The 27712-nt window shown below is 37.5% G+C and overlaps 4 protein-coding genes and 1 non-coding gene across 5 annotated transcripts; 3 read left to right on the forward strand and 2 right to left on the reverse strand.

Annotated features, from left to right (window-relative positions):
- Window positions 1-729: 729 nt before the first annotated feature.
- Window positions 730-3061, forward strand: LOC110803594 (bZIP transcription factor 27). The gene is made up of 2 exons (XM_056839623.1): window positions 730-1080; window positions 3023-3061. Exons 1-2 carry the CDS (start codon window positions 730-732, stop codon window positions 3059-3061), a joined length of 390 nt encoding a protein of 129 aa, XP_056695601.1.
- Window positions 3062-5634: 2573 nt separating this feature from the next.
- TRNAE-UUC (transfer RNA glutamic acid (anticodon UUC)) lies at window positions 5635-5706 on the forward strand. Its single transcript has one exon. It is a non-coding gene; the product is annotated as a tRNA-Glu (tRNA).
- A 3947-nt stretch (window positions 5707-9653) lies between these two features.
- On the reverse strand, window positions 9654-11819 carry LOC110803589 (uncharacterized). Its single transcript, XM_022009117.2, has 3 exons — window positions 11653-11819; window positions 11474-11528; window positions 9654-9995 (listed from the first exon to the last, which is right to left on the reverse strand). The coding sequence occupies exons 1-3, from the start codon at window positions 11751-11753 to the stop codon at window positions 9915-9917; spliced, it is 237 nt and encodes a 78-aa protein (XP_021864809.2). The 5' UTR covers window positions 11754-11819; the 3' UTR covers window positions 9654-9914.
- A 56-nt stretch (window positions 11820-11875) lies between these two features.
- Window positions 11876-14090, forward strand: LOC110803588 (pentatricopeptide repeat-containing protein At3g51320). Its single transcript, XM_022009116.2, has one exon. The coding sequence runs from the start codon at window positions 12010-12012 to the stop codon at window positions 13717-13719; it is 1710 nt and encodes a 569-aa protein (XP_021864808.1). The 5' UTR covers window positions 11876-12009; the 3' UTR covers window positions 13720-14090.
- A 597-nt stretch (window positions 14091-14687) lies between these two features.
- On the reverse strand, window positions 14688-17066 carry LOC110803585 (SKP1-like protein 1B). Its single transcript, XM_022009114.2, has 2 exons — window positions 16607-17066; window positions 14688-15263 (listed from the first exon to the last, which is right to left on the reverse strand). Exons 1-2 carry the CDS (start codon window positions 16943-16945, stop codon window positions 15090-15092), a joined length of 513 nt encoding a protein of 170 aa, XP_021864806.1. The 5' UTR covers window positions 16946-17066; the 3' UTR covers window positions 14688-15089.
- Window positions 17067-27712: the final 10646 nt, after the last annotated feature.

The raw sequence follows: 27712 nt of genomic DNA on the forward strand, positions 1-27712 counted from the left end.
GGAATATGAAAAGTCCCACATGGGAAAAACACAAACCATGTTCAATGTTTATATTGGGGGACTTGAGGGAAACATTTGTTTAAGAAAGCATGTGAGTGACATGGGTGGACACACAACACACTAGCTTGGGGTGGGTTTTGTAGTTTTGTGGGCCGGGTTATTATATTTGGTCAAAAGTGGGTTTAATTAATTCTAACGGGCAGAAAGAATTAATCAACCACTAATCCCGTAACTGTCCCATTAAGCCCCACTAAATGTCGTTTTAACTACCTATTAATTACCCAGTAAAATGGTAACCTCCCACTACTCCACTACTTGTCTATATGGCGGTTGCAGCTCTCCTATAAATACCTTCCCTCTGTTTTCCATAAAAACACATTCACAGAAAACGATTCTCTTTATTCTCTCTAAAATAAACTCTTTCTGGGCAAGTATTCTGGTCTCCAATCGGGGCTTGTGAGTGCACACAAACCTTGGTGTCGTGTTAACCCTGGAGGGCAACCGCAAGCGTTCTACTGCACCGGGGTAGCGCGGAATTGTCTTTTAGAGCAGTGGTTCGGCCACGGCGCGACAATCGTTCCAAATCGGTTACCTCGTTCATCACGATATTGAGATAAGTTTATTCTAATTATATTATTGTTGCAACATTATTATTTTATGGCATTAAATAGCAAGAATAACAACTACGGAAAAATCATGGAGTCCAACACAAATATTTTGGGGAAATCCATGGAGGAGATTTGGGATCATATTAATCCACTCTCCAACACCCAAATCCACCACGTCCAGCCGCCAACACCAAGCCCCCCTTTCAATGGTTTCTTCTTCCAAGACTTTTCTGTTCTACCACCACCACCACCACCACCACCACCGACGCACCCTCAACCTCCGCAAATCAGACCCGTTGCCGCTGTAGATCGAAAGACCAAACGTTTGATTAACTGCAGGGAAAGTGCGAATCGTTCTAGGGCTCGAAAAAAGGCGTACATTGAAGAGTTAGAGTTAATAGTTGAGGATTTAAAAGCTAAGAATAAACGTTTGAAAGATGACAATGAAAACAGGAAGAAGCCACACCTACAGGTAATGAAGAATGTTATTAGCACATTTTTTTTTACAGGCGAAAAATAATACGGAGTAATATTATTAATAATTAATAATTAATAATTAATAATTAATAATTAGTCATATGTCATCTACTAACTCCATAAATTATTAGGTACACCCGGTTGTACTAACTCAGTAACTCAGCTTCATAAGAGTATTTTCAATCGTAAGCTAAATGTTAGATTAGTTTGTCATGCTACATAATATTTAAGCTATTATTTTATCTAACTAGTTAGTACCCCAATAGTTAGCGACGTACTAGCTTGATATTTGATTTAGTCATATTTATCAACTAATATTTTAAATTTAATATTATTTAATATTTGATTCATTGGCTTCCAAGCTAATTTTTTTGGCCAAACTAATTTATTATTTCAACTCCAATGGTCAAGCTACAATTGAAAATACTCAATTTTTAAATTTGCTTGAAATTTTTAAAAATTATAAGCAAGTCCATAGCTACAACTATTGAAGTTGCTCTTGATGTTTACATTTGCCTTTTGCATAAATATTAAGATTTTTTTATTTTTTGATAATCAAACTGATTCATTGATAATAAGTCATACGACGTCTACATAATATATAGATTTGAATGTAACAAATACATAAACAATCGAATCAAATAAAAACTTCATTTCACCTATCTACAATCGTAGTATATCGAACATTCTGTATACCCTCTTTTACGTTGTAATTCACGTCCTATTTCGACGAGGGGGTCTATCGATCTGTTGTAGCCGTGATAAACATGATTTCCGTCTGATTGTAGTCAAGAGATTGACCTTCTTTTCGATCCCGCACAAATCGTTACTAAAGAAACAACCTAAACTAAACTAAACACACAAAACTTAGCTAGAATCAAACTCATCATAGAGGTACTTACTAACGTAAAAATCAAAGCAGAATTGAAAGAAAAAGGGTCGAAAATAACCAAATATCCGAAGAAAATTGGCCATAAACCCTAGACAGTGAAGGGAGAAGTGGGGGGGGGGGTGGATGTATGATAAAATAAGTAAAAGGTGGGTGAATATAGTAAAATATAGAAAACATGACATAGATAATGTAAAATAATATGAATAAAGTTAGTAGAAATGTAGATTTTGTGGGTTAAGACCGTAAGATGATACACTATCATGTCAAATTATAGTACAAAATACAATGTAAAAAATATTAAGAAATGAAATAAACGGGAAATGTAAAGATCGTTTTGAAATGGAGGTAGTATAATGATAAAAGATGTATATCACATATTTAGAGAAAATATAACTTTCGGAATAAAAACAATTACTATTTTGCTTACTAAATCGCAACTCTTATTCCACCTTGTCTAACTTTTGCAAGCAGCGATTTTTGATGGCGCATCTTTCTAACTTCTAAGTATAACAACATTCTTAATTCGCGCATGAATTGTTTCAATAAGTTGATTGCAAACCCTAAACTCATCTGAATCAGATCACCTTCCCAATTATTGAAGCCCTAAACTCATAAGAATTCAGATCACCTTCCCGATTATTAAAACCCTAAAAATCAAATTCTCAAGAACCCAAAAAACATTAAGAAAAAAGTCAACAATATAAATAAAATGAAAACAACTTGAAAATGGGAAACAATCAAACAATCCAAAGGAAAAGAAACAAAAAAAAAAAAAAAACAGATCTTTGTAATCGTTAGTAAATGGTAATCTTTGATAAAATGATACAATACTCCCTACTTTGTATGTTACATTACACCGCTATTTTAGTTTTGGAAATTTATTTTATTTATCTTTTCACTGCTTAGCTTGACAGAAAGGGAGGTCTCCTTCGAACAACTACAGCTCCATTTTGAGAAAAAAGGCAACAGAAAACCCCATTATTTATTGGAGTACGCCGGCTAGCTGATGTTGATGTAATGTCTAATTTGTTGATATTGATTTCAGGCACATTGTACTCCACTGTTATTTTTCTCGGTTCGGTAACTGAATTGTTTATCTTATTCCGATACTTAAGGTTACTTAGCGTTTAGTCCGGTTTTTCGGTTTCGTTTTAGTTTTCGTATGAACACCCCACTGCTAGCTAAGGGTAGGAAGCTAATTAATTTAAAGGGGTACAAGTGTAATTATATTTTTTTAATTATTATTTTTAATTAGTAAAAGTTTATGTTTGCATATTGTTAAGATGATTATGAAGTTCTTTGAAAATTGGGAAGCGTCCTGTTCCCTAAATTGGTTGTATTTAGTACTAATTTGATTCCAAAAGTGGACTCTCCGGAGGTCATGTCTGATTTTAGGTCCATATGTAATACCTCGTGTTTTTCGGTATTTAAAAATATATTTTATTATATTTATAAAGTACTTTTATGATTTTTAGAATTTAAATCGCATTTAAATATTATTTAAATGTATTTTTATTTAATTAAAATATTTATAATTTTAATTAATTACGAAACGAAATTATTATTCGAAGTCGGGAATTTATTGGGTTCGATTTTTAAATGGTTTGAATTAATTATAAGCTCAATTCGTTCCACCAGTTGAGCCCAACTGAAATTTCTAATCTCAATTTCCAATTCAAACCCACCCATCTAATTTGCAAAGTCCAATATTTAATTCCTAAGCCTAATCCATCAGGGGTTGGGGAAGCCTATAAATATACCCACTTCATTAATTGATCCCCACTTCCCTCATTAATTTTCTCCCTCCTCTCTTGCACTCTCACCCGGCCTTCTCTTGCTCTCTCGTCCCCTTGCCCGCGCACAACAAATTAGAATTTATCATTGGCTTGACCAAACTAATTTATCATTTCAACTCCAATGGTCAGTTAGTAGATTAGAATTTCTAAAAATTGCAAGCAAGTTCCTAACTACAACCACTGGAGTTGCCCTTATGAAGTTATTTGAAAATTAGGAAGTTTCATGTTCCCTAAAATGATGGCATTGGAGTACTATTTTGGGGGAAAAACAAGAGTATGACTTGATTAGATTAGACTTTGTTGATCCTAAGTTTTGATGATGACAACACAAAATTTCTGATTATTGTTTAAGTATGTTATTGTAATGACCCGAGATCCTTTGAAGGACAGTGCTAAGTTAGAGAGTGCATGAGTTGGACAAACTAAGCATGTGGAACAAATACAAGCAACACAAGCAATATAAGGAGCTACTATGAAGAATCAATCAATTTGCAAAAGTTGAAACCGGAGATCCTCAACGAAGATCCTCAACAAAGATCCTCAGCGAGATCTCAGTGAGATCCTAAGCGAGTTCCTAAGAGAGTTCCTCATATATTATGAGGATCCTCGATTTTCCGGAGAAGGAACATTGCATGAAGCCTTCAAGTGAAGCTTTGGCATGCTAAATCACACTCCTAACAAGAGTGGTGGCCGGCGACACAAAGGAACGAGGAGGAGAGGTGGTGGCCGGCGACGCAAAGGAACGAGGAGGAGAGGTGGTGGTTTGGTTGGTGATTTTCGGGGAGGGGAAAGAAAATTTGATGTTGAGACATATGAGTGAAGAACAAAAAATGAGATGAAATAAAGGTGGGGAGGTCGGTGAAGAAGGAAGTCAGACTTCCTACTTCTTTCTTTTACTCTATATATATATTTTTTTATTAATTAATTAATTAATTATTATTGTTATTATTATTATTATTATTATATATATACAGGGCCCAATCACCAATTTTCCGGAGAAGGAACATTGCATGAAGCCTTCAAGTGAAGCTTTGGCATGCTAAATCACACTCCTAACAAGAATGGTGGCCGGCGACACAAAGGAACGAGGAGGAGATGTGGTGGCCGGCGACGCAAAGGAACGAGGAGGAGAGGTGGTGGTTTGGTTGGTGATTTTCGGGGAGGGGAAAGAAAATTTGATGTTGAGAGATATGAGTGAAGAACAAAAAATGAGATGAAATAAAGGTGGGGAGGTCGGTGAAGAAGGAAGTCAGACTTCCTACTTCTTTCTTTTACCCTATATATTTTTTTTATTAATTAATTAATTAATTATTATTGTTATTATTATTATTATTATTATTATTATTATTATTATTATTATTATTATTATTATCCCACTTGAATTCTAGAAACAACAATAATCAATAAATATTTTTTAAGATAAACTATATTGGGATAAATATTTATAAAAAAAAATATTTCCTTTATTGTTATGTAGTATATAAAATGTTGGGGCATCACATAAGTAGAACAATGTTTTACTCCATACTAATTAGATGTTCTTAAATAGAGATGATATCTAATTTTTCTTTTAATGACCTCCTTAAACATCTCTTTTTTGCGTATTATTTGTCTTATTTTTTATTCAATTTTAAGTTTTTATATAATCCCGAACGCATTGCGTGCATATAAGACTAGTATTTCATATTTGAACGGCTAGTCTTTTTTCCAAACAATTATTCATATTATATATATACAGGGCCCAATCTCCATTTTAGAAATGTTAGACCGATTAAATGCCTTGTGTAGTTGTGTACTTGTGTCTATAGAGTACAGGGTAAACTAGTTATATATTGTGTTACGGTAATTAATTGAACAAGCATCCGATGTCGTCCAGCGGTTAGGATATCTGGCTTTCACCCAGGGGACCCGGGTTCGATTCCCGGCATCGGAATTTTTGTATTTTGTTTTTCTACCCTAAGTTTTAGGGCAAAACTCTGTATTTTAGCTTCAGCTTGGAGCTCGAATTGAGGTTTACTTCATGCAGAGAAGCCAACGATGTAACCGGAGATGGCCAACGTGGCAGGTTAGATGGGTTTGGTGGGTCATGGGTCGTGAGTCGGAGATACTTGAACATGACTCGGCTCAATTAAACTAGGGTGGGTCGAGTCGTGGGTTGTGTCGGAGATAATGGATACAGTACATGATGGGTCCTGGGTTGCGTGGGTTGGGTGGGTTCGATGGCTTGTGTAGGTTGAATGGGTTGTGGGGGTCAGGTGAGTTTGGACGATTACTTAAGCGTTTAGAGTTACAAAATTTGTATGATTAATTAATTTTTATGTTATTCACATACTCACATTGTGGTTAATGTTTTTTTACACAATACATTTAGAATTTATTAGCATTTTAAACGTACAAAATTGTTTAAATTATGATGGGTTTGGTGGGTTGGGTTCGTGGGTTCGATTCCCGGCATCGGAATTTTTGTATTTTTGTTTTTCTACCCTAAGTTTTAGGGCAAAACTCTGTATTTTAGCTTCAGCTTGGAGCTCGAATTGAGGTTTACTTCATGCAGAGAAGCCAACAATGTAACTGGAGATGGCCAACGTACGTGGCAGGTTAGATGGGTTTGGTGGGTCATGGGTCGTGAGTCGGAGATACTTGAACATGACCCGGCTCAATTAAACTAGGGTGGGTCGAGTCGTGGGTTGTGTCGGAGATAATGGATACAGTACATGATGGGTCCTGGGTTGCGTGGGTTGTGTGGGTCGGGTGGGTTCGATGGCTTGTGTAGGTCGAATGGGTTGTGTGGGTCAGGTGAGTTTGGACGATTACTTAAGCGTTTAGAGTTACAAAATTTGTATGATTAATTAATTTTTATGTTATTCACATACTCACATATATGTGGTTAATTAATGTTTCTTTACACAATACATTTAGAATTTATTAGCATTTTAAACATACAAAATTGTTTAAATTATGATGGGTTTGGTGGGTTGGGTTGGTCGGGTGTGCCTTGGTGGGTTGTGTCGGGTCCGATGTGGTGGGTTGAAAAAATTGGACCCATGACACATCAAAAAAAATACCTGGGTTGCACGGTTTGTGTCATGGATCATAAGTGAGTCCGACCTACGTGACCCACTATGGGTTGTGTCAGGGTGGATTGGGTCAAACTCGAGCCAATGGCCATCTCTAAATGTAACTATGTAAAGTACGGAGTAACCATATATGATTAGTTGACACGTGTCACCCTACCATATATAATTAGTTGACAGGTATCACCCTACCATATATGATTAGTTGACACATGTCACCCCTCATATATCTTTCATCCATAAATTAGTTTTTTTTTCCAAATTTTCATTTTGTTGTTTGTAATACGGAATATTTTACAGCTTCAACACCTATTTCACTTCATCTTCCTCATTAAACATCAATTCACAATTTAATTCATATATTCATTCAATCGCTTCCACTAGGTCACTCCATCTCCCTCTGTAACACTCAAATTAATTCACCATCTATTTTTTTTTCAACTTTCACCTCTATATTAATCATCTATTCTCACTACAAACGCAAGCCCTCAATAAAATTAGCACTTTAAAAGACGGCTTAACAACCACTATGTAATTGTCCGTTCATTGAACGAGCTCAAAAGCTTGTTATCTTTAAAGAGATTTTAAAATTGCTATCCAAAAGCCAGGAACGATTCTTTAGGGCAGCAGAAGGTTGCGAGCATAGACAATACTAGAGGATACTTAATACTGAAATTTAGTACTGCTGACAGAGAATGGTTTGAAAATCTAAACTGTAATTAGTGTAGTATATACTCCGTATGTTTCTAGTAGTACATACAATTATACAAATGATACTTCTTATTTCACCCACCTCCAAACTTTGCTTTTTTTTGTTTGTTAATTGTATTTGTAGCCCACCAGAAGAAATTCTCTATTTAGAAAACGTTGTAATTAAACACGTAAATTGGAATACTAAAAACACTTGTTTCGCAATCCGTGGAGTATGGATCATGGTGTACAGTGAGCATGGTGCACCATGTGCACCAAAAGAACACATGTGCATAAACAAAAGAACATGACACTACGGAAAAAGAACATGCGATATAATATTTTACTTTTTTGTTATAAAAAATCACAATTTATTAAAAATATAAAAAAATATATGTCATTGTTCTTTTTACGTAACCATATGTTCTTTTAATTATATACTTATGTTCTTAAGGTGCACCATGGTCCAACTTCTAAATTGCGCTTGTTTCGGACATTGGTGGAGATTTAATTGAGATTGTTATATATTCTCTCAAGAGTCAGTACATACTCTTAAGAAACAAAATAAGAATAGTGCATATGGTACGTACATCTAACTAAAATTATTTTCCAATCACTAAAAAAAAAAAAAACTTAGAAAATGCCAGACAATCCAGTAACATGGAAAGAAGAATACCAAATCATCATTTCCCTATTTTCTTCCTTCTTCTCCTCTTCCACGAGAAACCGGCAAATCGGACATGTTTTCCGGCGTGCACTGAACCACTTATTGACACATTTGGAATGGAAATGGTGAAGGCAAGGAAGAATTGCCACGTCTTCTCCTTCCTTGTTTAGACTTGATAAACACACACAACAATCATCCTCATTCGTGAAACTTGGATTCTTTGCTTCTTTGATCACCTTTCTTAGGCCGATGAAGTTGAAGATGAAGCACATAATGTTCTTCGGCATAATAATTATCTGTTATAGACTAGTATGTGGAGTTAATAACAAGTGCACCTTGTGTAGGCCTTTTTGCTTGATTTGTAAGTAAATGAGAGGTTGGGTCAAATTGGTTGTACCTAAACTCAAGAGTCAAGATTCAAGTGAGTTTTAATTTAATTTAATATAATATAATATAATTCTGGTCTTTGTATTAGTTTGTTAATTTACTCTACTAATTTTAAATTATGTCGTACGAACAATATAGCTATATTTGGACAGACCCAACAACCCTTGGGCAATCAACAATATCATTGGCTCCACCATATAGTGTTTGTCGAGCAAATTTAATAGTAGCCAGGAAGCTAAAAAAAAGGAGTATCGGATGACAGATAGGATATCGGGCTTTCACCCGGGTTCAATTTCCAAAAAAAGGAAAAAATACTTACATAAAACATTTAGATCGGACCAAATCAGAAATTCAGACCATGAAAAATCAGACCAGACTAGAAACTAGAAAAGTCATACCAAATCAGGTAAAGTTCTAGAAGTACTTCTTAATATGAAAGCAAGCCTTGCTCGTCATATAGTCCCATTATTAATCCTAAAATTCTACGAAATTAAGATGAAAGGAAGAAGATAAAATAAATAAAAGGGTTTCTAAAACCTTACCAAGAAGTTGCTGAAATCAACAGTTCTGGACTTCTGGAGTTCTGGGTAAGATTAAGTCTGCACTCGTGCGCATAAAAACAGGTGAAGGATCCTTAAATTTGAGATGTTTATGAAGTTTACCCAGTAAATTAAAGTTTAGATGGCATCCCCCTCATACAAAAATCTGGAAAAGATAAATTTAAGAGATTAAAAATGCGTGTACTAATGTTAGTATCTATCCTTTCCAATATTTTTTCTTACTTTTATGGATTAAATTTGCCAACCCATAACTGCTAAGACAGACGTACAGATTCATGGTTTAAGTTTTGCATGAAATTAAATGATAAGAATGGTGACTAGTTATTTACTAACAAATCCTGACTAAGCAGCAAGAATAGCATTCGCATCGCTCACAAAACAATATTGTGTAGCGTGTACGGACTGCGCATCTGTAAGCGTTACCCATCAGGTATACCGTGAAATCAAAATATGCAGCTTTTGCAGTCTACTCCAATTTCATCCAATTATCCATGTCGAATAGTAACAGAAATTTGTAAAATCTTCAAACGTGTAGTATTTTATAGTATACGTGTAGTACAAATGGGATGTAGATGAAAGAAGATGATTATATGAAATTATTGATCACCTAGTCCTAAAACACCGAGCTAATGTTACATGTGACTCGTAGCAGTGATCTCAGGGAAATACCAAGAAACATACAAGTAAAATTCCGTGGATTTTCCTGCATAATACGAAGTAGAAAAGTAGTCCGTACAAAACATCTCAATCTTTCACTTCCATTTTAGCTACCTGATTTGGATAATTCTTCATCTTCAAGTATCTTCCCATCCTTTGGAACCAAGCGAGGTATCCCATCAACTATCTGTTATGTAACAAACATCAGAGACACATTAGGTGGAGAACTTATTTTGTGAACCCCCAAACAGCAAGAACAAGAAAGCAGAACAGTTATCTATTGTAACAAACAATAGTAAGCAGTCAATCAAGACTGAAATAAGATCGAGAAGCATCTAATATATGCAACCTTTGAGCCGTGGCAATGTTTCAACTCTTGTTGACACTAAGGCTCTGTTTGGTTTGGTTTTGGTGTAAAACATTTCCAATGCAAAATGATTTTCCAGGGGAAAACGCAATGTTTTCCTTTGTTTGCTTTCTTAAAAGAAAATTAGAGAAGATGGTGGAGAGGGAGGTAAAGAGGAAAGGTGGAAAAGTGGTTTCCCTCCCTTTCAAATGGAAAATGTTTTGGCACCTTTGAGGGAGTTATGAATTTTTTACCAAACAACGTAAAATGATTGAAAGGGGAAAATTGTTTTCCATGAAAATCGTTTAGGGGAGCCTAAGACTATTAGACTAACAAGATATGACTTATGATTCATATGACCCACTGATGTGTTCATGAATCCTAACATGAACATAAAGATAAAGATTGAATATAACCTTTAACATGGTGTTCGGTTTTAATTTGGAATGTCCAGTGTGAGGCTGTATTGTGAGTATTGAAGGGAAGGGCAGAAGGATCAAACATATTTCTAGAGACCATTAGTGTAGACTGTAGAGCGTAGACAAAGCTCGATTTCAGAAAATTTACTCAATTCATTCTATTGCGGTTGCTAGCATATTGCACCAACGTTACTGAACTCGGCTACAAGTACGTGAAGTACCTACCCCTGTGCCATTATCTTACAAAACTGGTGCTATGATGTGCAGGAAGAATCAATATATATGGTGGATTGCAAGTCCAAAATGTATTCAAGAACCTTAATTTCTATTTCTTATCACAGTAATAGTCCTTTGACAAATATGGATGTATGAAAGCCGATCCATCACTGATTCAATTCTCATACCAGTTTCATAGAGATAATGTTAAAAGAACAGGCACACAAACTTAATTTGCTAGTTGAAATGCATTACTTTGGACATTCCATGTCAAATTATACATAATCCTTATCAATTTCCTTTGATTTATCAGTTTATCACATTACATTGAATCCGGCATTCAGGTGTAAATCACTCAATGTGCAATTGTGCATTGTTTATTGCTTCTTAAACATTTCAGGCTTTCAGAAACCATACTCAATTTCAATAGGATAACCTAAGCTTCTATAATTCATACAAAAAAAGGGGCTTCGCCAAAGAAAACCCAAACCAAAAACATGATTATTAGTTATTTTTCATTCAACAATTTACTGAATATTTGGCTTACTATTAGTTCATCTTTCAGCTAAGAAATCTTGAGCCTTTAATAATTGTAAAATCTCCAACTAAAACCATGAAACTCCCCAAATATACAGCATGTAATTTCTTATAAGAAAAAACGAAGCAAAAAGATGTGAAATTCACCGGAAAAGAAACCCCAATTTCATCACTAATCAATGATCCTGTCTTCTCACAGTACCTGCAGGAAAATATAAACCAGAAATCAAACAGAATTTTGATAAATAAATGAATAAAATTGATTTGTTTAAGAAAACTGCAATTCAAATCTAGAATGAAGAGGAAGAGAGAAGAAAAGATGAAACCTTAAGGGCTGTTTGGTTAATGGGCAAACAAGAATTTCAGAGAGAGTTTTAGTGATTCCTTCTCCTACATTTTTCATCACCACTCTGCTCACCCTCACCATTTTTTTCTTTCTTCCTGTTTTCTCTCTCCTCCTCTGTTTCCCCTGTTTTTTATAATCCCCCCAATTTAATTTCATAATAAATGTATAAAACCCTTTTGCTGGTTTAAACGACGTCGTTCTGAAGCTTAACAATTTTAGTAAGTCTACTGCGCCTCCAGTTGCTCATTTCTCATGGTTTTGGAGAGAGAAAGCTATGAGCGTTAATGGCGGAATCCAATTTGATTGTGAAATCCCATCAATACCCAGTTGCAGATGAATGGCAAGAGCTTTAGTTAGAGGCATTTCTTGTCTCTTTCTCCCTACATTTCGACGTTATCACTCTTCTTCTTCCTCTAATAATCTCCCTTTTTCCCATCAAATTTTAACCTGCCTCAAATCTCAATGGTTGAAGACGAAAAAAATCAAACAAATTTATGCCATCTTGATAACTTCTGGTCGTGTAAAAATACCATTTTTTGGAAGTAAGTTGCTCAAATTTTCATCCCAAATTGGTGATTTGCGTGATACTTTGTGGGTTTTTAACAGCATTGATTTTCCAGATATAGTTTGTTATAACACTGTGATTAAGGCTTACTCTGGTAGTTTATTTCCATCAAATGGTGTCAAGTTTTATTTTGAGATGCTGAAATCTGGGGTTTTTCCCAATTCTTATACTTTTCCTCCGTTGTTGGGTTGTTGTGCTAAAGTGGGTAGTTGTAGAACAGGTGAAGTGTGCCATGGTCAACTCATTAAGAATGGGTTTGATGGTGTGATGCAAATACAGAATTCTTTGATTCATATGTATGCTAGTTGTCGGGTGATTGAGCTTGCCCTTAAGGTGTTTGATGTTATGCTTGAGAGAGATTTGGTGTCTTGGAATTCAATCTCTGATGCTTTTGTGAAAGTTGGTGATATGAACACTGCACACAAGTTGTTTGATGCAATGCCTGAGAAAAATGTTGTGTCTTGGAACATTATGATGACGGGGTACTTAGAAAGGCACAACCCTGGCTGTGTGTTGAAACTTTATAGACAGATGATTAGATGTGGATTATTGGGGAACGACACGACTATGGTTAATGTGCTTGCTGCTTGCGCGAGATCTGGTAGGTGGAAAGAGGGAGCATCTGTTCATGGTTTTCTTGTGAGGAGGCTGTGGAATTTGAGCTTGATAATGAACACTACCCTTATTGATATGTATAGTAAATGCCAAAAGGTAGAGGTGGCTCGTTGTATTTTTGATGGCCTACTTCAAAGGAATATAGTGTGTTGGAATTCAATGGTCTTAGGGCATTGTCTTTATGGCAAACCTGAAGATGGAATTCATTTATTTGAAGATATGATGTATTTTGTTGGGGTAGATAGGAAAGCTGAAGGTCATGGGTATGTGCCTGTCGGTGGAAGACATCAGGTGCTCCCCGATGAAATCACATACATCGGTGTTCTATGTGCATGCACACGTGCAGGGCTGTTAGAAAAAGGGAAGTTCTATTTTGATCAGATGGTAAATTTGTTTGACATAAAACCTAATTTTGCGCATCATTGGTGCTTGGCAAATCTACTGGCAAGTAAAGGGCTGGTAAAAGAAGCAGTGGAAACGGTTAGGAAAGTTAACGAGTCTGTTGGTGGTATGCCATCAGGATCATGTTTATGGGCGAGTTTGCTTAGTTCATGCAGATTCCAGGGTGATTCGTCTATTGCAGAACAAGTAGCAAAGACATTAATTGAAATAGAACCACAAAATACAATGTGTTATGCATTACTCTTGAATATTTATGCTGCTGGTGGTAGGTGGGAGGAGGCTGCTGAGGTGAAAGAACTGATGAAAAAAACAGAGGCTGGAAAACTGTATGGTTGTAGTCTTGTAGACTTGATTGAAATTGTTCACAATTTTAGATTAAGAGATGGGAAAGAGTATGCAATGGAGATGGCTAAGATGGTGGATAGAGGATGTTTGCACGATGGAGCTGTCAATGACCATGGCTGAATGTCATACTATAATCTCAGAGCTTAATTGCTTATGATGTATCATTGCATTTTCCATATTGATGTCTAACTGGTGCAAATTATTCAGATACTGTAAATGGTGTTGATGATGGTCTGTAGCGCAAATTTACACAGCATCTGGTAAAGAATTGCTCAGTTAATGGCGTCATTGCCGAGGACTCGGGTAAATTGGTGGCTTTATGTAAGGGAAAGGGGATGGATGAAATGACGGGAGCGCCCTATGAGAGGGGGCAGCTTTCTTGAGGTCGAAAATTCTTATACATGTTCAGACCTCAACTTTGTGTTAGTGTACCAGAGTATTTCTCTTAACCTTTTCCAGACTAATGGTTCACCTTTCATTTCTTATACTCATTTGATGCTTCACTTTGTCTATCAGTTGCCTTGAACAGTTGAACGTTCTGCTTAAAGCTGTACCACACTTCCTATCAGTTTCCTTGAACAATCAAACATTAAGAGTCTGCAATTCTGCATGGTTCGTCTAAAACGAGGCTCAAACACAATCAAAGAACAATACATTATCACAGTCAACAAGTTCTTTTAAGGCTCGAGTGTTGCCATTTTATTCTTGAGTTTGCAACATAAGATCTTTGAAGGCTGTTCTTTTTCTTTTTGGGTCCAGTTTCTGTAATCTGAAGATTTGACCATTATCATTATGACTAACTGATGATATTTACATGTAGAGTATAACTCAGAAAAGATTTTTGCTATAGATTAAACTTCTCATCTATCAAATATGCAGGAGTAATAATACTGTAGATAATGATTAAAACTTTGATAGGATAAATCACCTTTATAAATAAATGAACCGAATATTTATTGAAAAATAATCTAGTTGGAATGGAACTTTCAAAACCAAGCCATAGGTCACATTCAATCCGAAGGTCAGGCCAAGTACCTGTAAGGTTGCAACTTAACAAACAGGTTCACACCCTAAGGCGCAACTTAAAATGCAGCAAGAACTCGTAATAGCTTAGTCTCACAGAAATCAGATACATATGTTTTTAAGGCAAAGTACTCAACAAATCCCATAAATGATTACACGATAGAAGGTGTGATTGTATGAAAATGGGGCATACCAACAGTAACAAGCAAGCACCCACTAGCAGCCACCCTCCAAAAGACTACTATTATTTACAATCCATCTTCGTCTCATAATTGAAGATTGTATTCTAAAGAGAGGAGAATACAGATGAGATCAAGTCTGGACAATATCAACTACAAGATGCATAAAAACAGTGACATGTTCATAGAATAACCAAACACATCCTTCCCATAAATTTGATTCTCTTCTGTGCCCATGAACATCATCTTTCCCATAAGTTTGATTGCATCAGTTCTGTGCCATGAACATCATTCAAAGGCCCATTGATTCTCCCTGCGAACCTCCTCCTCTTCCTCCGGGGTGAAGTCGTTCTTGATGTTGAACGTCTTTCTGATCTCCTCGGGTGTCTTTCCCTTGATCATGTCGGCAACAGTTTGACAAGTCAAGTCCAGCAAGCTCTTAATATTCAGGTAGTTGGCAGCCTGAAATTTTGAAAAAAAAAATCAATCAATTAGTAATCATTATTAACAAAAGTATGTTCAATACTTTAATGACAACATCAACCAAGAATCTTGTTGCACCTAAGACGCATTATTAATCATAAAAAGGACCAAAACTCAGTCAACTAAATACAGAAAGCATTCTAGCTTATCAGGGGGGAAAAAACAAGAAAAAACTTGTTTTGACCATTCTTTCCTGAGCACTTCCAGCCCTTCACCATATAACAAAATAAGGTCTTGCACAACATTATCCAACAAATTGCAACTGTAATCTTCAAAAATTACCGAATAAATCATAATACAATCTCAAGCAAATAACACTGCAGGAAGTAAAATAGGAAATAATTAGACCATCCATTAAACTCTTTGTTATGAACTTATGAGTTATGACTGATACATACGGGAGTATACACGTTACGCTATCTTGAAAGTTGATGAAGGAATCCAAGGGTGAATGAAAAACGTTCCAGAATACCAAGTATGTACCACTTCTGCACAAGAGCCACGCAGGAATACCTCTTTGGAAACCAAGAATTATACAACCACAACATAATCTTATCCGGCCTCAAACCAAAGAAAAGGTTCACGGACAAACAATTTTTAAGTAGCAAAAAAAGGAAATAGGTGATTGTAATGTGTTCTCACTTCCTAAACCACTTTGACAAAAGCTTACTACTATAGGTTATTGAACCCCTCTATATTCTAATGGCTGCAAGTTCTACAATTATTCTAATGGCTGCAAGCCAAGTGAAAGACAGCAACATGACAAATAAGCTCCCATGATATTAACACAACGACATGACGAACACAATGGCTTAACCTTCAAAAGTTTGGAAATACCACAACATTCATAAGCAATCTATGTAAATGGGACCAACAAACTTTCATTTCACATCAGACTCAGCCTCAATAAACCTCAATAAACAATTAGACAATCATCCAAGCAGAAACCATAAGCTCAAAAGTGATAAATTTCAAACAAGAAAATCCTAGTCAAAATTAAGAAATTGTCACAAACTCGATATAAATCAACAGAAACTTCAAAAACGTCACCTGGTTCCAGAAAATGAAAGCAAAGCTTCAAATTCAAACAAAAAACAACAGTCCCAAACTTCCTGAATTACCAATTATAAGAACATAATTGATATTATTTCAAACTCAATTTCCAAAAATAATCAGCTGCAACAACATCAACCCCAGAAAAAATGACATCCAATTTCAAACCCCCAATTACAACAATAATCATCACAACTAGCACAAAAACATAAGAAAATCCACATAAAAAACAATTAAATTAAGAGAGAGAAAGAGGGATAGAGAGATACAAGGATGAGATCGAAGAGGGTAGCCTGGTCAACTTTAACGAAATCAGCATCCCAACTCTTGAGTTCGTCATCAACCTGACGATCGGTGGCGGTGGCGGTAGCGGTAGCGGTAGCGGTGGCGGTGGTATCAGAGGGTTTAGGAGAATCGACATGCTTCTTACAGTACTCAATGACCTTAGCTAGGATCTTGCTGCTAACATTCGGTAAAGGGATCACATTATCAGCGCAATCGTCTTCAACCATGTGCTTGATCGTCTGCGATTCCAAAGCAACCGTTTCTTCGACCTCAAAAGTTTCACCATCTGAACTCTTGAGTGTTATCTTCCTTGTTGACGCCATTGAAATTTGATTTCTGTGGGATTGAAAACCCTAACCCTAAGGGAGAGAAAGTGGAGGTAGGAGGTAGACGATGAGATTAGAACGAAGGAAATCCGTAAGTAATTTTGGTTGTGACTTGTGATGATTATTGTATTTGTATTTATTTTTTTAATTAAAAAAGAAAGTTGAGGAAAATAAAAATCCGCGTGGGTAAAGGAAAGGAAACCTGCATGGATGGGCCCATGGCTATGCGGATCATTAATGGGGTGTGTTTATGTACGTGTCGTGTTTTTATTGGTTTTGCCTTGATTATTATGGAGTAAGGTTCCGTTATTTTTTTAGGCCGTTGTGTATTGGAATTCCGTCGGTATGGCCTGACTGTCGGTAGGAGTCCGATTTATTATTATTTGGTGTATGGTGGGCTCCCATCACCCTTTTCTTTTCTTTTGAGGATACTTTATTTTATCCGTTCGAAACTGCTTTTCATTAATATGTGAGTCAAGAGTCGTGTCATGTGTCGAGTCTTGTCTCCATGATTATCTGTTTATTACATGGCTTTTGCATGTTGATTATTTAATTTGTCGAGTGAAGCATGTTAGGATAGAATGTTATTCTGGCTTGTTCGTACTCAGCTTTTGCTGATTTCGTGCTTCATGTCTTCTGGTCATGGTCTTCGCCTTAATGACCCTATGATGATCCATCCATTGCATTTGCGTTGTTGGGGAGTAGATTCTTAATAAAGCAGGTTTGTAGAGATAACTTGCGGGAGAAGTTATCATGGGATTCGAGTTGAGAGTTTATTCTTCCGTATTTTACACACTCTATTTTTATTTAAAGTCATGACTACTATTTTCAGTTAATGGATTTCAAATGATTTATTACTTTGGATTTGGGCCTCTAACGGTTCCAACTTGTTTAATGACCATTAACTATTTATTTATTATGTTTTGAAAGTTAGTTAATTCCGCTGCTGTGAGGGGGTCGAAAAAGCACGAGGCTAATGCGTGACCTCGTCCCTCGTGGGCATGACGTTTCTTTTTGTCAAATCAAGTGTAATTGGATTTCCGGTGAGTTTACACCCAATTGACTAGTAATATAGGAGTCGCCATTCAGTTTTTAACGACAATGAGAAAAACTAACAAAACTCGGTTATCGTGACATAAAGGGAGTGCAATTATGTTTGACCACGACGGCCATAGGTTCCCTTGTGATCCCTGGTGTGGGGATCTCTCAACGTACACCCGCAAGGTAGAGATTGAGGGTTCGGGGGACTGTAACTACCGAGAAGAGTACTCGCTCTTCGATAACTCCAGAGGCAGGATATCCTTACTAGCTCAGCATAAATAATTGAAGGGACATGCGTTAACTATTAAACTAATCTGAATTGATTTTAACAATATGCAACACATAATACTAGATCGACCGTGATTATCTTGTTTAGATTGATTTAAGGGACCTAGCATGATAGTTCAATTTCCCAAGATATTATCTTTATTAGGCGTGATAGAACAATCAGATTCAATAGTTTAACAGTTTTATAAAAGGACGAGGAAAGCGATTAAATCATACGAAGGGACACATTACGACGCACCCTTGAGAGGTGCGTCATGGTTCTCAGAAAACTAACCACTTTGGCTTTGCTATTTCTCCTGTTATTTAACGAATCTCAAGTTTCCGGGCTTAATTCTTCAGCTACAAGGGACAAGGTACGTTCTGTTCGATTTTTGGATCGATTGCGACAGAACGCGGGATCAATTTCGCAGCGTGAGGCTTAGGCTTAGGGGTTGGAGTCAATACTCATAATATGAATTGTGTGTTGTGTCTTTTTCACGTCGAATTTGGGGATGTATTTATAGGGAAGAGTTCGTGGAAAGATAGAATTGTAGAGCTCTAATCCAAGAAGAATTTGGAGAGAATACGTACCCAGGTATTTTCAGCGCCCAGGGCTGGGCGCCGAAGATTTCCTTGTCAGATTTGGACTCGTGGAATACGGAGTCTTTGAGACTTATCCGAGTCTTTTAGTGCGTATTAACTTTATGACGGAATGCATCTGGGCCCGTTACGAACTCTAGGCTCGTTAGGATTTTAATTAATACGTAACTCTTATTTTCGAATTATACTAGGAACTAGATTAGGTCCCGTGCACGCACGGATATTTAAAAATTATTATTTGACCAAATTTTTTATAAATTTTTTTTATTGAATTATTTATCCCTTAAACCTATTGCGTAATTAATAATCTCGAATGTACTCATTTTATCATATAATATACAATTTTAACCTACTACGTATTATATATTTTAAATGTTTAATATGATGATATGACTAAAATATTTGATATATTTAATTTGCTACCCCGTAATTTGACCAAAATACTGAGCAAGAATATTTTCTATTATGGATATGACAATTTGACTAAAATATTACCAAAATTTTCTAATAATGGCATATTCCATGATCCTATATTTTTTTTCATATATTAACATTTATACAAAAGGAGAGAAAAAAAAATAAAAAAAGTAAACATGCATGTCTTTTTAGGTAAGAGTTTTTGGCGGGAAATTTTTTCACCAGGAAGTGACACGTGTCATTCCTGGTGTCTCTTTTAGTATATAGTAATAGATAGGATTCCTCTTGCAAATTCTATCTCTTTTAGGATTTATGTCGGAGTGTAACACCTAATTCTGACAGGTTTCTATCTTTTATGTCTTGCCACTTTTAGCAACTACCTGTTACGGCAGTTACTATTTTTAGCAGGTTTCTATAAATAGCAGGTTCGGGTGAAATGAAAAGGGCGATTGAGATTCGTCATTTTATAGGAGATGCGTTGCCAAGTGGAGATTTATGTTCTCATCATTGAACCTTCCTTTCGGGAATGGGGACAAAAGTAGGTGTCTACAGTTAGCCCCCACTTTGACTGAGTCATGATCTCGGGATGAGACGATGGTCAAAGTACTGGACGGAATGCGTCACACAAGCCATAGTGTATGTGACCTGTTTTGCGAGGGTCTCACGAGCCCCCAAGTGATAACATTTGACTTAAGGGTCATCACTTGAAGTGTCGACATATCCCTCACGTGTCATTGGGATTTGTCAACTGGTAGTATAGAAACTCCCTCACTTTGTCATTGGAAGTATCTAAAGATGCGTAGAAACTCCCTCACTTTGTCATTGGAAGTAGCTACAGATGTTTTCGAAATCAAAGCTATAAAGTGTAATTGGGCCTGACCAAGCCCAATCACGGGGTAAAATGTTTTTAAAGATTCTCATTTTCAGGGTTAGCTAAACGAGAAAACCCCCTTGTTTTTATGGGACGTAAAACGAAGGAAAATCCAGCACATCGTTCTTTTTTTTGGAAAAACGGAAAACCAATCCTTTAATTTTTGGAAAAAGGGAAAACCGATCCTTTAATTTTTGGAAAAAGGGAAAACCGAAAAAAGTTATCGCTGCAGCGACTAAGGACCTGCGCGGTTAGTGGCGCAGACCCCGCCGGCTAAAGATGGCGAGCCTGTCCGCTAAGGGTGGACACCCCGTGCGATAGAAGTGGACGAATCTGTTTTGAAGTTTGTTTTTTTTTTGAAAATAAGGACCTACGCGGTTTGTGACGTAGACCCCGCCGGCTAAAGATGGCGAGCCTGTCCGCTAAGGGTGGACACCCCGTCCGATAGAAGTGGACGAATCTATTTTGAAATTTGTTTGTGTTGTTTTGAAAATAAGGACCTACGCGGTTTGTGACGTAGACCCCGCCGGCTGAAGATGGCGAGTCTGTTTTTTTGTTTTGAAGATTTTTTCGAAAACTGAGGACCTGCTCGGCTAGTGACGCAGACCCCGCCCGCTGAAGGTGGGCGAGCCCTGTCCGCTGAGGGTGGACGTCCCTGAATTCGTTTTTTTCAGTTTGGAACTCGCGTGGTTCGTGACGCGATCTTGCCCGCTGAAGATGGGCAAGTTCCTATTTCTTTTGTTCATCGTGATTTCTTTTGAGAATTTCTTTCTTATTCATTCTCGCAGGAGCGAATTATTTCGAGGGATGCTCGAATTTAGTTGCAATCTGAATGTGGGTTGACAACGGGCTTAGACGGACCCTTGTCTTGTGGTCATCTTCTTTTGTGGTTTTGAGCTAGTCTTTACGGCTCAATTTTGCCACCACTTGGTCTTTGATCAGAGGACCATGTACAAGTATCAACGGCGACCTTTATTCTGAGGTCGAAATCCGTTTTTTTTTTGAGATTATCCAAACACGGGACTGTGTATAGCGTAGTCCGGGGATATGATTTTAACTTTGCATACTTTCTTTTGAAATGTTTATTTTCTTTCTAGCCCCCAAGCATTTGTGCTTGGCGGTCATTTCTTGTCAAAGAGATTCCTTGGGGATACGCATTTCGTAATGTTCTCGATCGTATTTGGGATCGTGCTCGTAAGTGCGAGCGATCTTTGCAGTGGTGTGCTACTCTTAACAAAGCCGCGAGGTGCGACTTTCAGTAAAGAAATCGGCAATTTTCGGGTCGAATGGATACGGCAGGGCCCTATAGAAGTCAGGGGCCATTTTGGGTCTGGGATCATTTTCGGCGCCCATGCCTGGGCGTTAAAGATTTCGGCACCCAGCGCTGGGCGCTGAAAATGATTTCTGGCGAGGTTTCTTGATGACACAATTGGCCTCTTGTTCGTTCGTTTTCTTTTTTTTCTTTTCGTCTAGAGATTCTTTTCTGGAATGAACCGTTCATTTGAGATCACCGTTGATTGGTGAATAATTATTTCTCGAGAAACCGTAGCCTAATAGTGGACCAACGGTGTTTATTATTTCCTTATTCGTTCGCCATTTCTTAGCTTAGAACGATTGTGGGATTAATCGTCAACGCCCAAAGTCAGGCGTGGGATTTGGCGTGGGAGTTGATTATTGGGCAGATCTGCCTCTTTTCCGTTCGCTTATTTCACTTGGAGATTCCACGTATTCTCTTCTCTTTTGTTTTTCTTTATTTTTGGAACGTAGATTTTTATTAGAGATCACAATGAGCTGAGTGATCGTGATGATTTCTCGAGAAGCCGTAGCCGATTGGTGGACTACGGCGTTTGTCGCTTTGGGGCGCTTATATAAAGGAACTGTCGCTCTTAAGGCGTGCAGTTATTGCAATAGTTGGGCGAGTCTATATGGCCCGAGGAACATACCTTGAGGCGTATATTTTTGATCGCTCGTATATATATTTTTCTTTTGAACGCGTTCGTGAATGTTCGATACTTAGAATGATGATATGTATGTGCGAACGAGCGTTCATAGAATGGCCGTTGTGTGCGGTCCATTAATCAGTTTGCTTGAATCATTTTTTTTGAGCAATGATTGATTTTGAATAGTTTGCTTAGAAGCTTGATAGGGTTCAGGCCCATTCATGAAGTGGGCTCAAACATCGTGCCCTTTCGATTGTTCAAACATTTGCTTCGAGATTTTTTTTATTTTCCTAGGGTCGTTTCGTAGCTTGGAGCCCCCAAGTATGCATATTGGGATGCTTCCTTTTGGCGTACGATTTTTGTAGGTTCTTTCGAGAAAGATGCCTTGGGGTTCCGCTCGTGTAGGTGCGAGCTATCCCTTCCGTGGTAGGTAATGTTTTGCTACCTTTAATCCTTAATGTAGAAGTCGTGTGGCTTGCATTTTGAATTAGTCTTTGCCTCTTTTACACATGCTCTTGGTCGTGCCCGCATTAGTGCGATATGCCTTACTCTTTTTTTTAGACTTGTACCGTGGGACGGTTGAACTTATGGTGCGACGTAGGCTTGTGTGGCCTAACAGCGTGTCTTAGATCATTCGTCCAGGTGTTGGGATACTATTATTATTTTTTGCATTGGAGTACTTCATCACGCCTCGTTCAGGTGCTTGAACAAGTGTAGCACCTTCTGCGTGGGTGTGCACGGCTTATTACTTCGTTCGATGCGAGGATTCATAGATGTTTCTTTCTTTTTATTTTCTTATCCTTGATTTTTCTTTCGCTTTTGCTTTGTAACGACGTAGACTGTGTAACGGGTGCTTATAGGGCGAGCGTTATGTGAAGTAGTTTGATCGGAGTTTTGGTGACTCGCGATTTTCAGTTACCCTTGATAGTGGGGTGACTTTATATATTCTAAGTAGTGCTTAGAATTTGGGAGGGGTTGTAGCCATTCTAAGGTTCGTTTTACACGATTGACCTTAGGATTGTTCCCCTAGGACGTGTAATTTGAGATAAAATCGTCATTTCGAGCATTTTTAGAGTGTTTTTCTCAAGCCCCCAATTGTAGCTACGGGATTGGCTTGGTGCTATAATGCTTGGCATACGTTTTTATGCATTCATGGTGACATGGATCATGAATAGTTTGAACCAGACTCGTTTAGTGCGAGGTACGTTCGAGTAGTGATTTGCTACTTCTCATGTAAATGTCGTATTGTGCGACATTGCCATGGGAGACTGAAGGAAATAGTGCCCTTGGTCCAAGTATGCATTCAATGTTAAGTCCAATAAATGCGGTTCAGTATTAATTAACAAGTTAATAATTCAGTGAGATCAAGTGAGCTGAATGCCTAGCTAGAGGCCGCTTCAGTTCAAGTGGAATTAATGATATTAATCCACAGCTTACTCTTGACTGAACCCGTAGGGTCACACAAATAGTACGTAAACGGATCAAACATTTAATGGCATTAAATACTCCATCTATGGATATACGGAATCGACGGGTCTTGGTTTCAGTGGGAGCTGAGATCGTCACAAGCAAGAAATGAATACTCCGGAAACGATAATATTGCCGGAAACGGAAATATGGATTGTATCGGAAATATAAATATTATCCAAGTCGTAGATGTTGCCGGAAACGGAAACATTGTACGTATCGGAAAATATTATTGGAAATGGAAATATTACCGGAATCGGAAATATTGCCGGAAACGGAAATATTGTCAGAATCGGAAATATTATCGAAATCGGAAAATAATTCCGGAAACGGAAATATTAAATATTTGTTCGAAACGGAAATTAATTCCGGAATCGTAAATATTAAATATTGTTCGTATCGGAAATGAATTCCTGAATCGGGAATTTAATCGGAAGAGTATCGTACGAATTAGCATCGGACGAGGCTTGCTAGACGAAGGCCCAACACGAAGCCAGGCCGTCGCCCAGCAAGCCACACGCAACAAACACACGCCAAGCTCGACCAGGCCCAGCGCAAGGCCAGGCCCATCCAAGCCTTGGTGCGCGCGCATAATGGGCTGCGGGCAAAGGGGCTGTGCGCCGTGCGTGGGCCGCGAGGCTTGCGCATGGGCGTGCGGCTCGTGCGTGCGTAAATGTTTGTGTTCCTGTACGAATCCTAAAGCTATCGGGATTCTACATATTGATTAAATCCTAATCCTAATAAGATTATATTTATTATTTAGAGTTCAAGTTGGATTCTAATTAATAAATCCAAATCCTAGTAGGATTATAATTCCTTTTCCATACCTCTATAAATAGGAGCCTAGGGTCATAATTTATAGACACAATTGAAGTATTCAAAAGGTAAGTTTTTGAAAGAAAAATTCAGCCATACACTTGCACTAACCTAGCCGAAAATCCTAGTACCTTAAGGGCGATTCTAGTTGGTCAATCTTGAGGCGGATCCGGACGTACTGTTGACTATCTACGGAGGGACGACACTTGGAGTCCTAAAGACTTGTTCTTGTTCGGTTCGGGCGCAGCTAGGGAGGGCACGCAACAAAGTGTATGCATCTAAACTATGCTAAATGATTATGTGTAAATAATATGCTTTCCTGGCTTTATGGTTTTTCCGCATGATTTATGCTTTGTCATATGAATCATAACCAAACAGTGGTATCACGAGCCTCTTATTATTTTCATAATCTAAATTGCATAAACATGGTTAAAATTCACAAATTTGCAAGGAATTAAAAGGGGTGATTAATTTTCGTAATTGTTAATTAATTGCAAATTGCGTTTATTTAATTATATGTACGCAGTTTTTCGGCAGTTTCTTCGTTACTCATCCAAATCGAGTGATTTTTGTGTCAATTCCGCATGTAAAAGCATTCTAAATTTTTGACAAAATTAGTATTTTTCGTTGAAACCCAGAATTCCCAAATTTGAAGCCTAACTATGACTTTTCGGAGGTTTTAGTTTTTCGAACGCAAAAACTTGTAAATTTAAGATGTTAAATTAAGTATTTGCGATTCTTGTTGATAAATCTTGAATTTTTGATTGACCTACAGTATATGTTTAACAAGTTTGAATGCCTAGCCTTGTTAATTATACAACCTAATTTGAAATTATGATTAATTTGTTGAAATTCGAATAATTTAGAATTAATTTGATTTTCATAATTAATTAATAGTTTAATTAGGTATTTATGATTAAAATCCACCATAAAAATTGTTAATTTATGTTAAATTTTTAATTTTTATGACCTAGATTTGAATCCATGTTAATCGGAAATTAATTGATTAATAAATTTTCGATTTTTCGCCCTAAAATTATGAAATTAATATGTTTTATTAATTTGTCATTAATTTTCAATTAAAAATTTTAAATTTTTATGAAAACGCTCATTAATGTTGCACGCACAAAGTAATGGAAGCTACGTGTTACCCTTAAGGGGTGTTGTAAAGTGAGGGCACGCGACGACGAGCAAGGGAGCTCGTCGCCCGTGCGGTACGAATGCAGCGAGCTGTTAGGTTATGATACATATGACAATTCATAAATCATGCGGAAAAACCATAAACCCAGGAAAACATATTATTTACACATAATCATTTAGCATAGATTAGATGCATACTCTTTGTTGCGTGCCTTCCCTAGCTGCGCCCGAACCGAACAAGAACAAGTCTTTAGGACTCCAAGTGTCGTCCCTCCGTAGATAGTCCACAGCACGTCCGGATCCGCCTTAAGATTGACCAACTAGAATCGCCCTTAAGGTACTATTATTTTCGGCACTTTATAGGCAAATGTGTGACTGAATTTTTCTCTCAAAAAATTCACTTTGAATACTTTGAAACTTGTGTTATAAATTGTGAGCCCTAGCCTCATATTTATAGCGGTATGGAAAGGGAATCGAAATCCTATTCAGATACAAATTAATCAAACCTAGAATCCTACAAGAACTCTAATTTAATTAATTTATCAAATAGAATTTAGGAATTTAATCATTAACCGAACTCTGCATGTTTTAGGAAACGTGCACGAACACAAACACTTGCACACACACGCACGGCAGCCACGATGGGCCCCATGCGTGCGCGCGAGCAGCAGCCCACTCAGCGCCCGCGCGCGCTGCGCGCTGCGCGCTGCGCGCAGCCTGCTGGGCCTGGCCTTGCGCTGGGTCTGGCGTGGCTGTTTGTGCGGCGCGCTTGGCTTGCTGGGCGATGGCCTGGCTTCGTGCTGGGCCTCGTCCGGCAGGCCTCGTCCGATGCTTATTCGTACGATGCGCTTCCGATTATATTTTCCGATTCCGGTAATATTTCCGATTCTGACAATATTTCCGTTTCCGGCAATATTTCCGATTCTGGCAATATTTCCATTTCCGATAATATTTTCCGACACGTACCATGTTTCCGTTTCCGGCAACATCTACGACTTGGATAATATTTATATTTCCGATACGATCCATATTTCCGTTTCCGGCAATATCATCGTTTCCGGAGTATTCATTCCTTGCCTGTGACGATCTTAGCTCCCACTGAAACCAAGATCCGTCGGTTCCGAATATTCATAGATGGAGTATTTAATGCTATTAAATACTTGATCCGTTTACGTACTATTTGTGTGACCCTACGGGTTCAGTCAAGAGTAAGCTGTGGATTAATATCATTAATTCCACTTGAACTAAAGCGGCCTCTAGCTAGGCGTTCAGCTCACTTGATCTCACTGAATTATTAACTTGTTAATTAATACTGAACCGCATTTATTAGACTTAACATAGAATGCATACTTGGACCAAGGGCATTATTTCCTTCAGTCTCCCACTTGTCCTTAGGGACAAGTGTGCATTTCCTAATTCCTTTGTCGCTCGATGCTTGCTCTTGAACATAAGGTAAGAGTTGTCATCCTTATTATGTCCAGAGGTGTTCCTCGGTTTCAGAGTTCAACTGATCAAATAAACAGATAATCATAGCCTATGATTCATCCGAGCACGGCCATGCATTTCACAGTTTCTAGCTCTCCGAGTGGCCTTGTACAACTTTTAAGCATCTCATCCCGATTTTTGGGAGGACAATCCCAATCTTGCGATCTTGAGATTAGACTTCGTTTGATAGGTGATTACCTGAGCGTTGCCTTTATAGCCTCCTTTTACGGTGCGACGGTTGGTCAACGTCAAAGCAACCAGTTCTCAAACAAGTAATCTCAAATCACTCAGGTATTGAGGATTTAGTGTCTAATAATTTAATGAAATTTACTTATGACAGACTTTCATCTCTTACAGTAAAGTTTCATAGGTCTCGTCCGATACTAGTCTTCCCAAAGTAAGTATCTATGCAAATGATTATGACATTGCCATGTCCACATAGTTCAAGAAACAGAACTACTAGTCATCTTGCATTCTAATCGTCTAACGTTTTCTATGCGTCCAATTTTATAGAAAACTCCAATTAGGGACCATTTTCAACCTTTGACATTCAAGTTCACTTGATAGACATTTCTTAGTCACAGGACTGGTCCTGACAGTCTATCTTGAATATATCGTCAAATTGAAGGGACTCATCATTTAATAAACCACAAATTAAATGGAAAAATGAATTCTTTTCATTTATTGTGAATGATTAACCAATAATGTTTTACAAAGATT

The sequence above is a fragment of the Spinacia oleracea genome, chromosome 3, assembly GCF_020520425.1.
Source record: "Spinacia oleracea cultivar Varoflay chromosome 3, BTI_SOV_V1, whole genome shotgun sequence".
Lineage (NCBI taxonomy): Eukaryota > Viridiplantae > Streptophyta > Magnoliopsida > Caryophyllales > Amaranthaceae > Spinacia > Spinacia oleracea.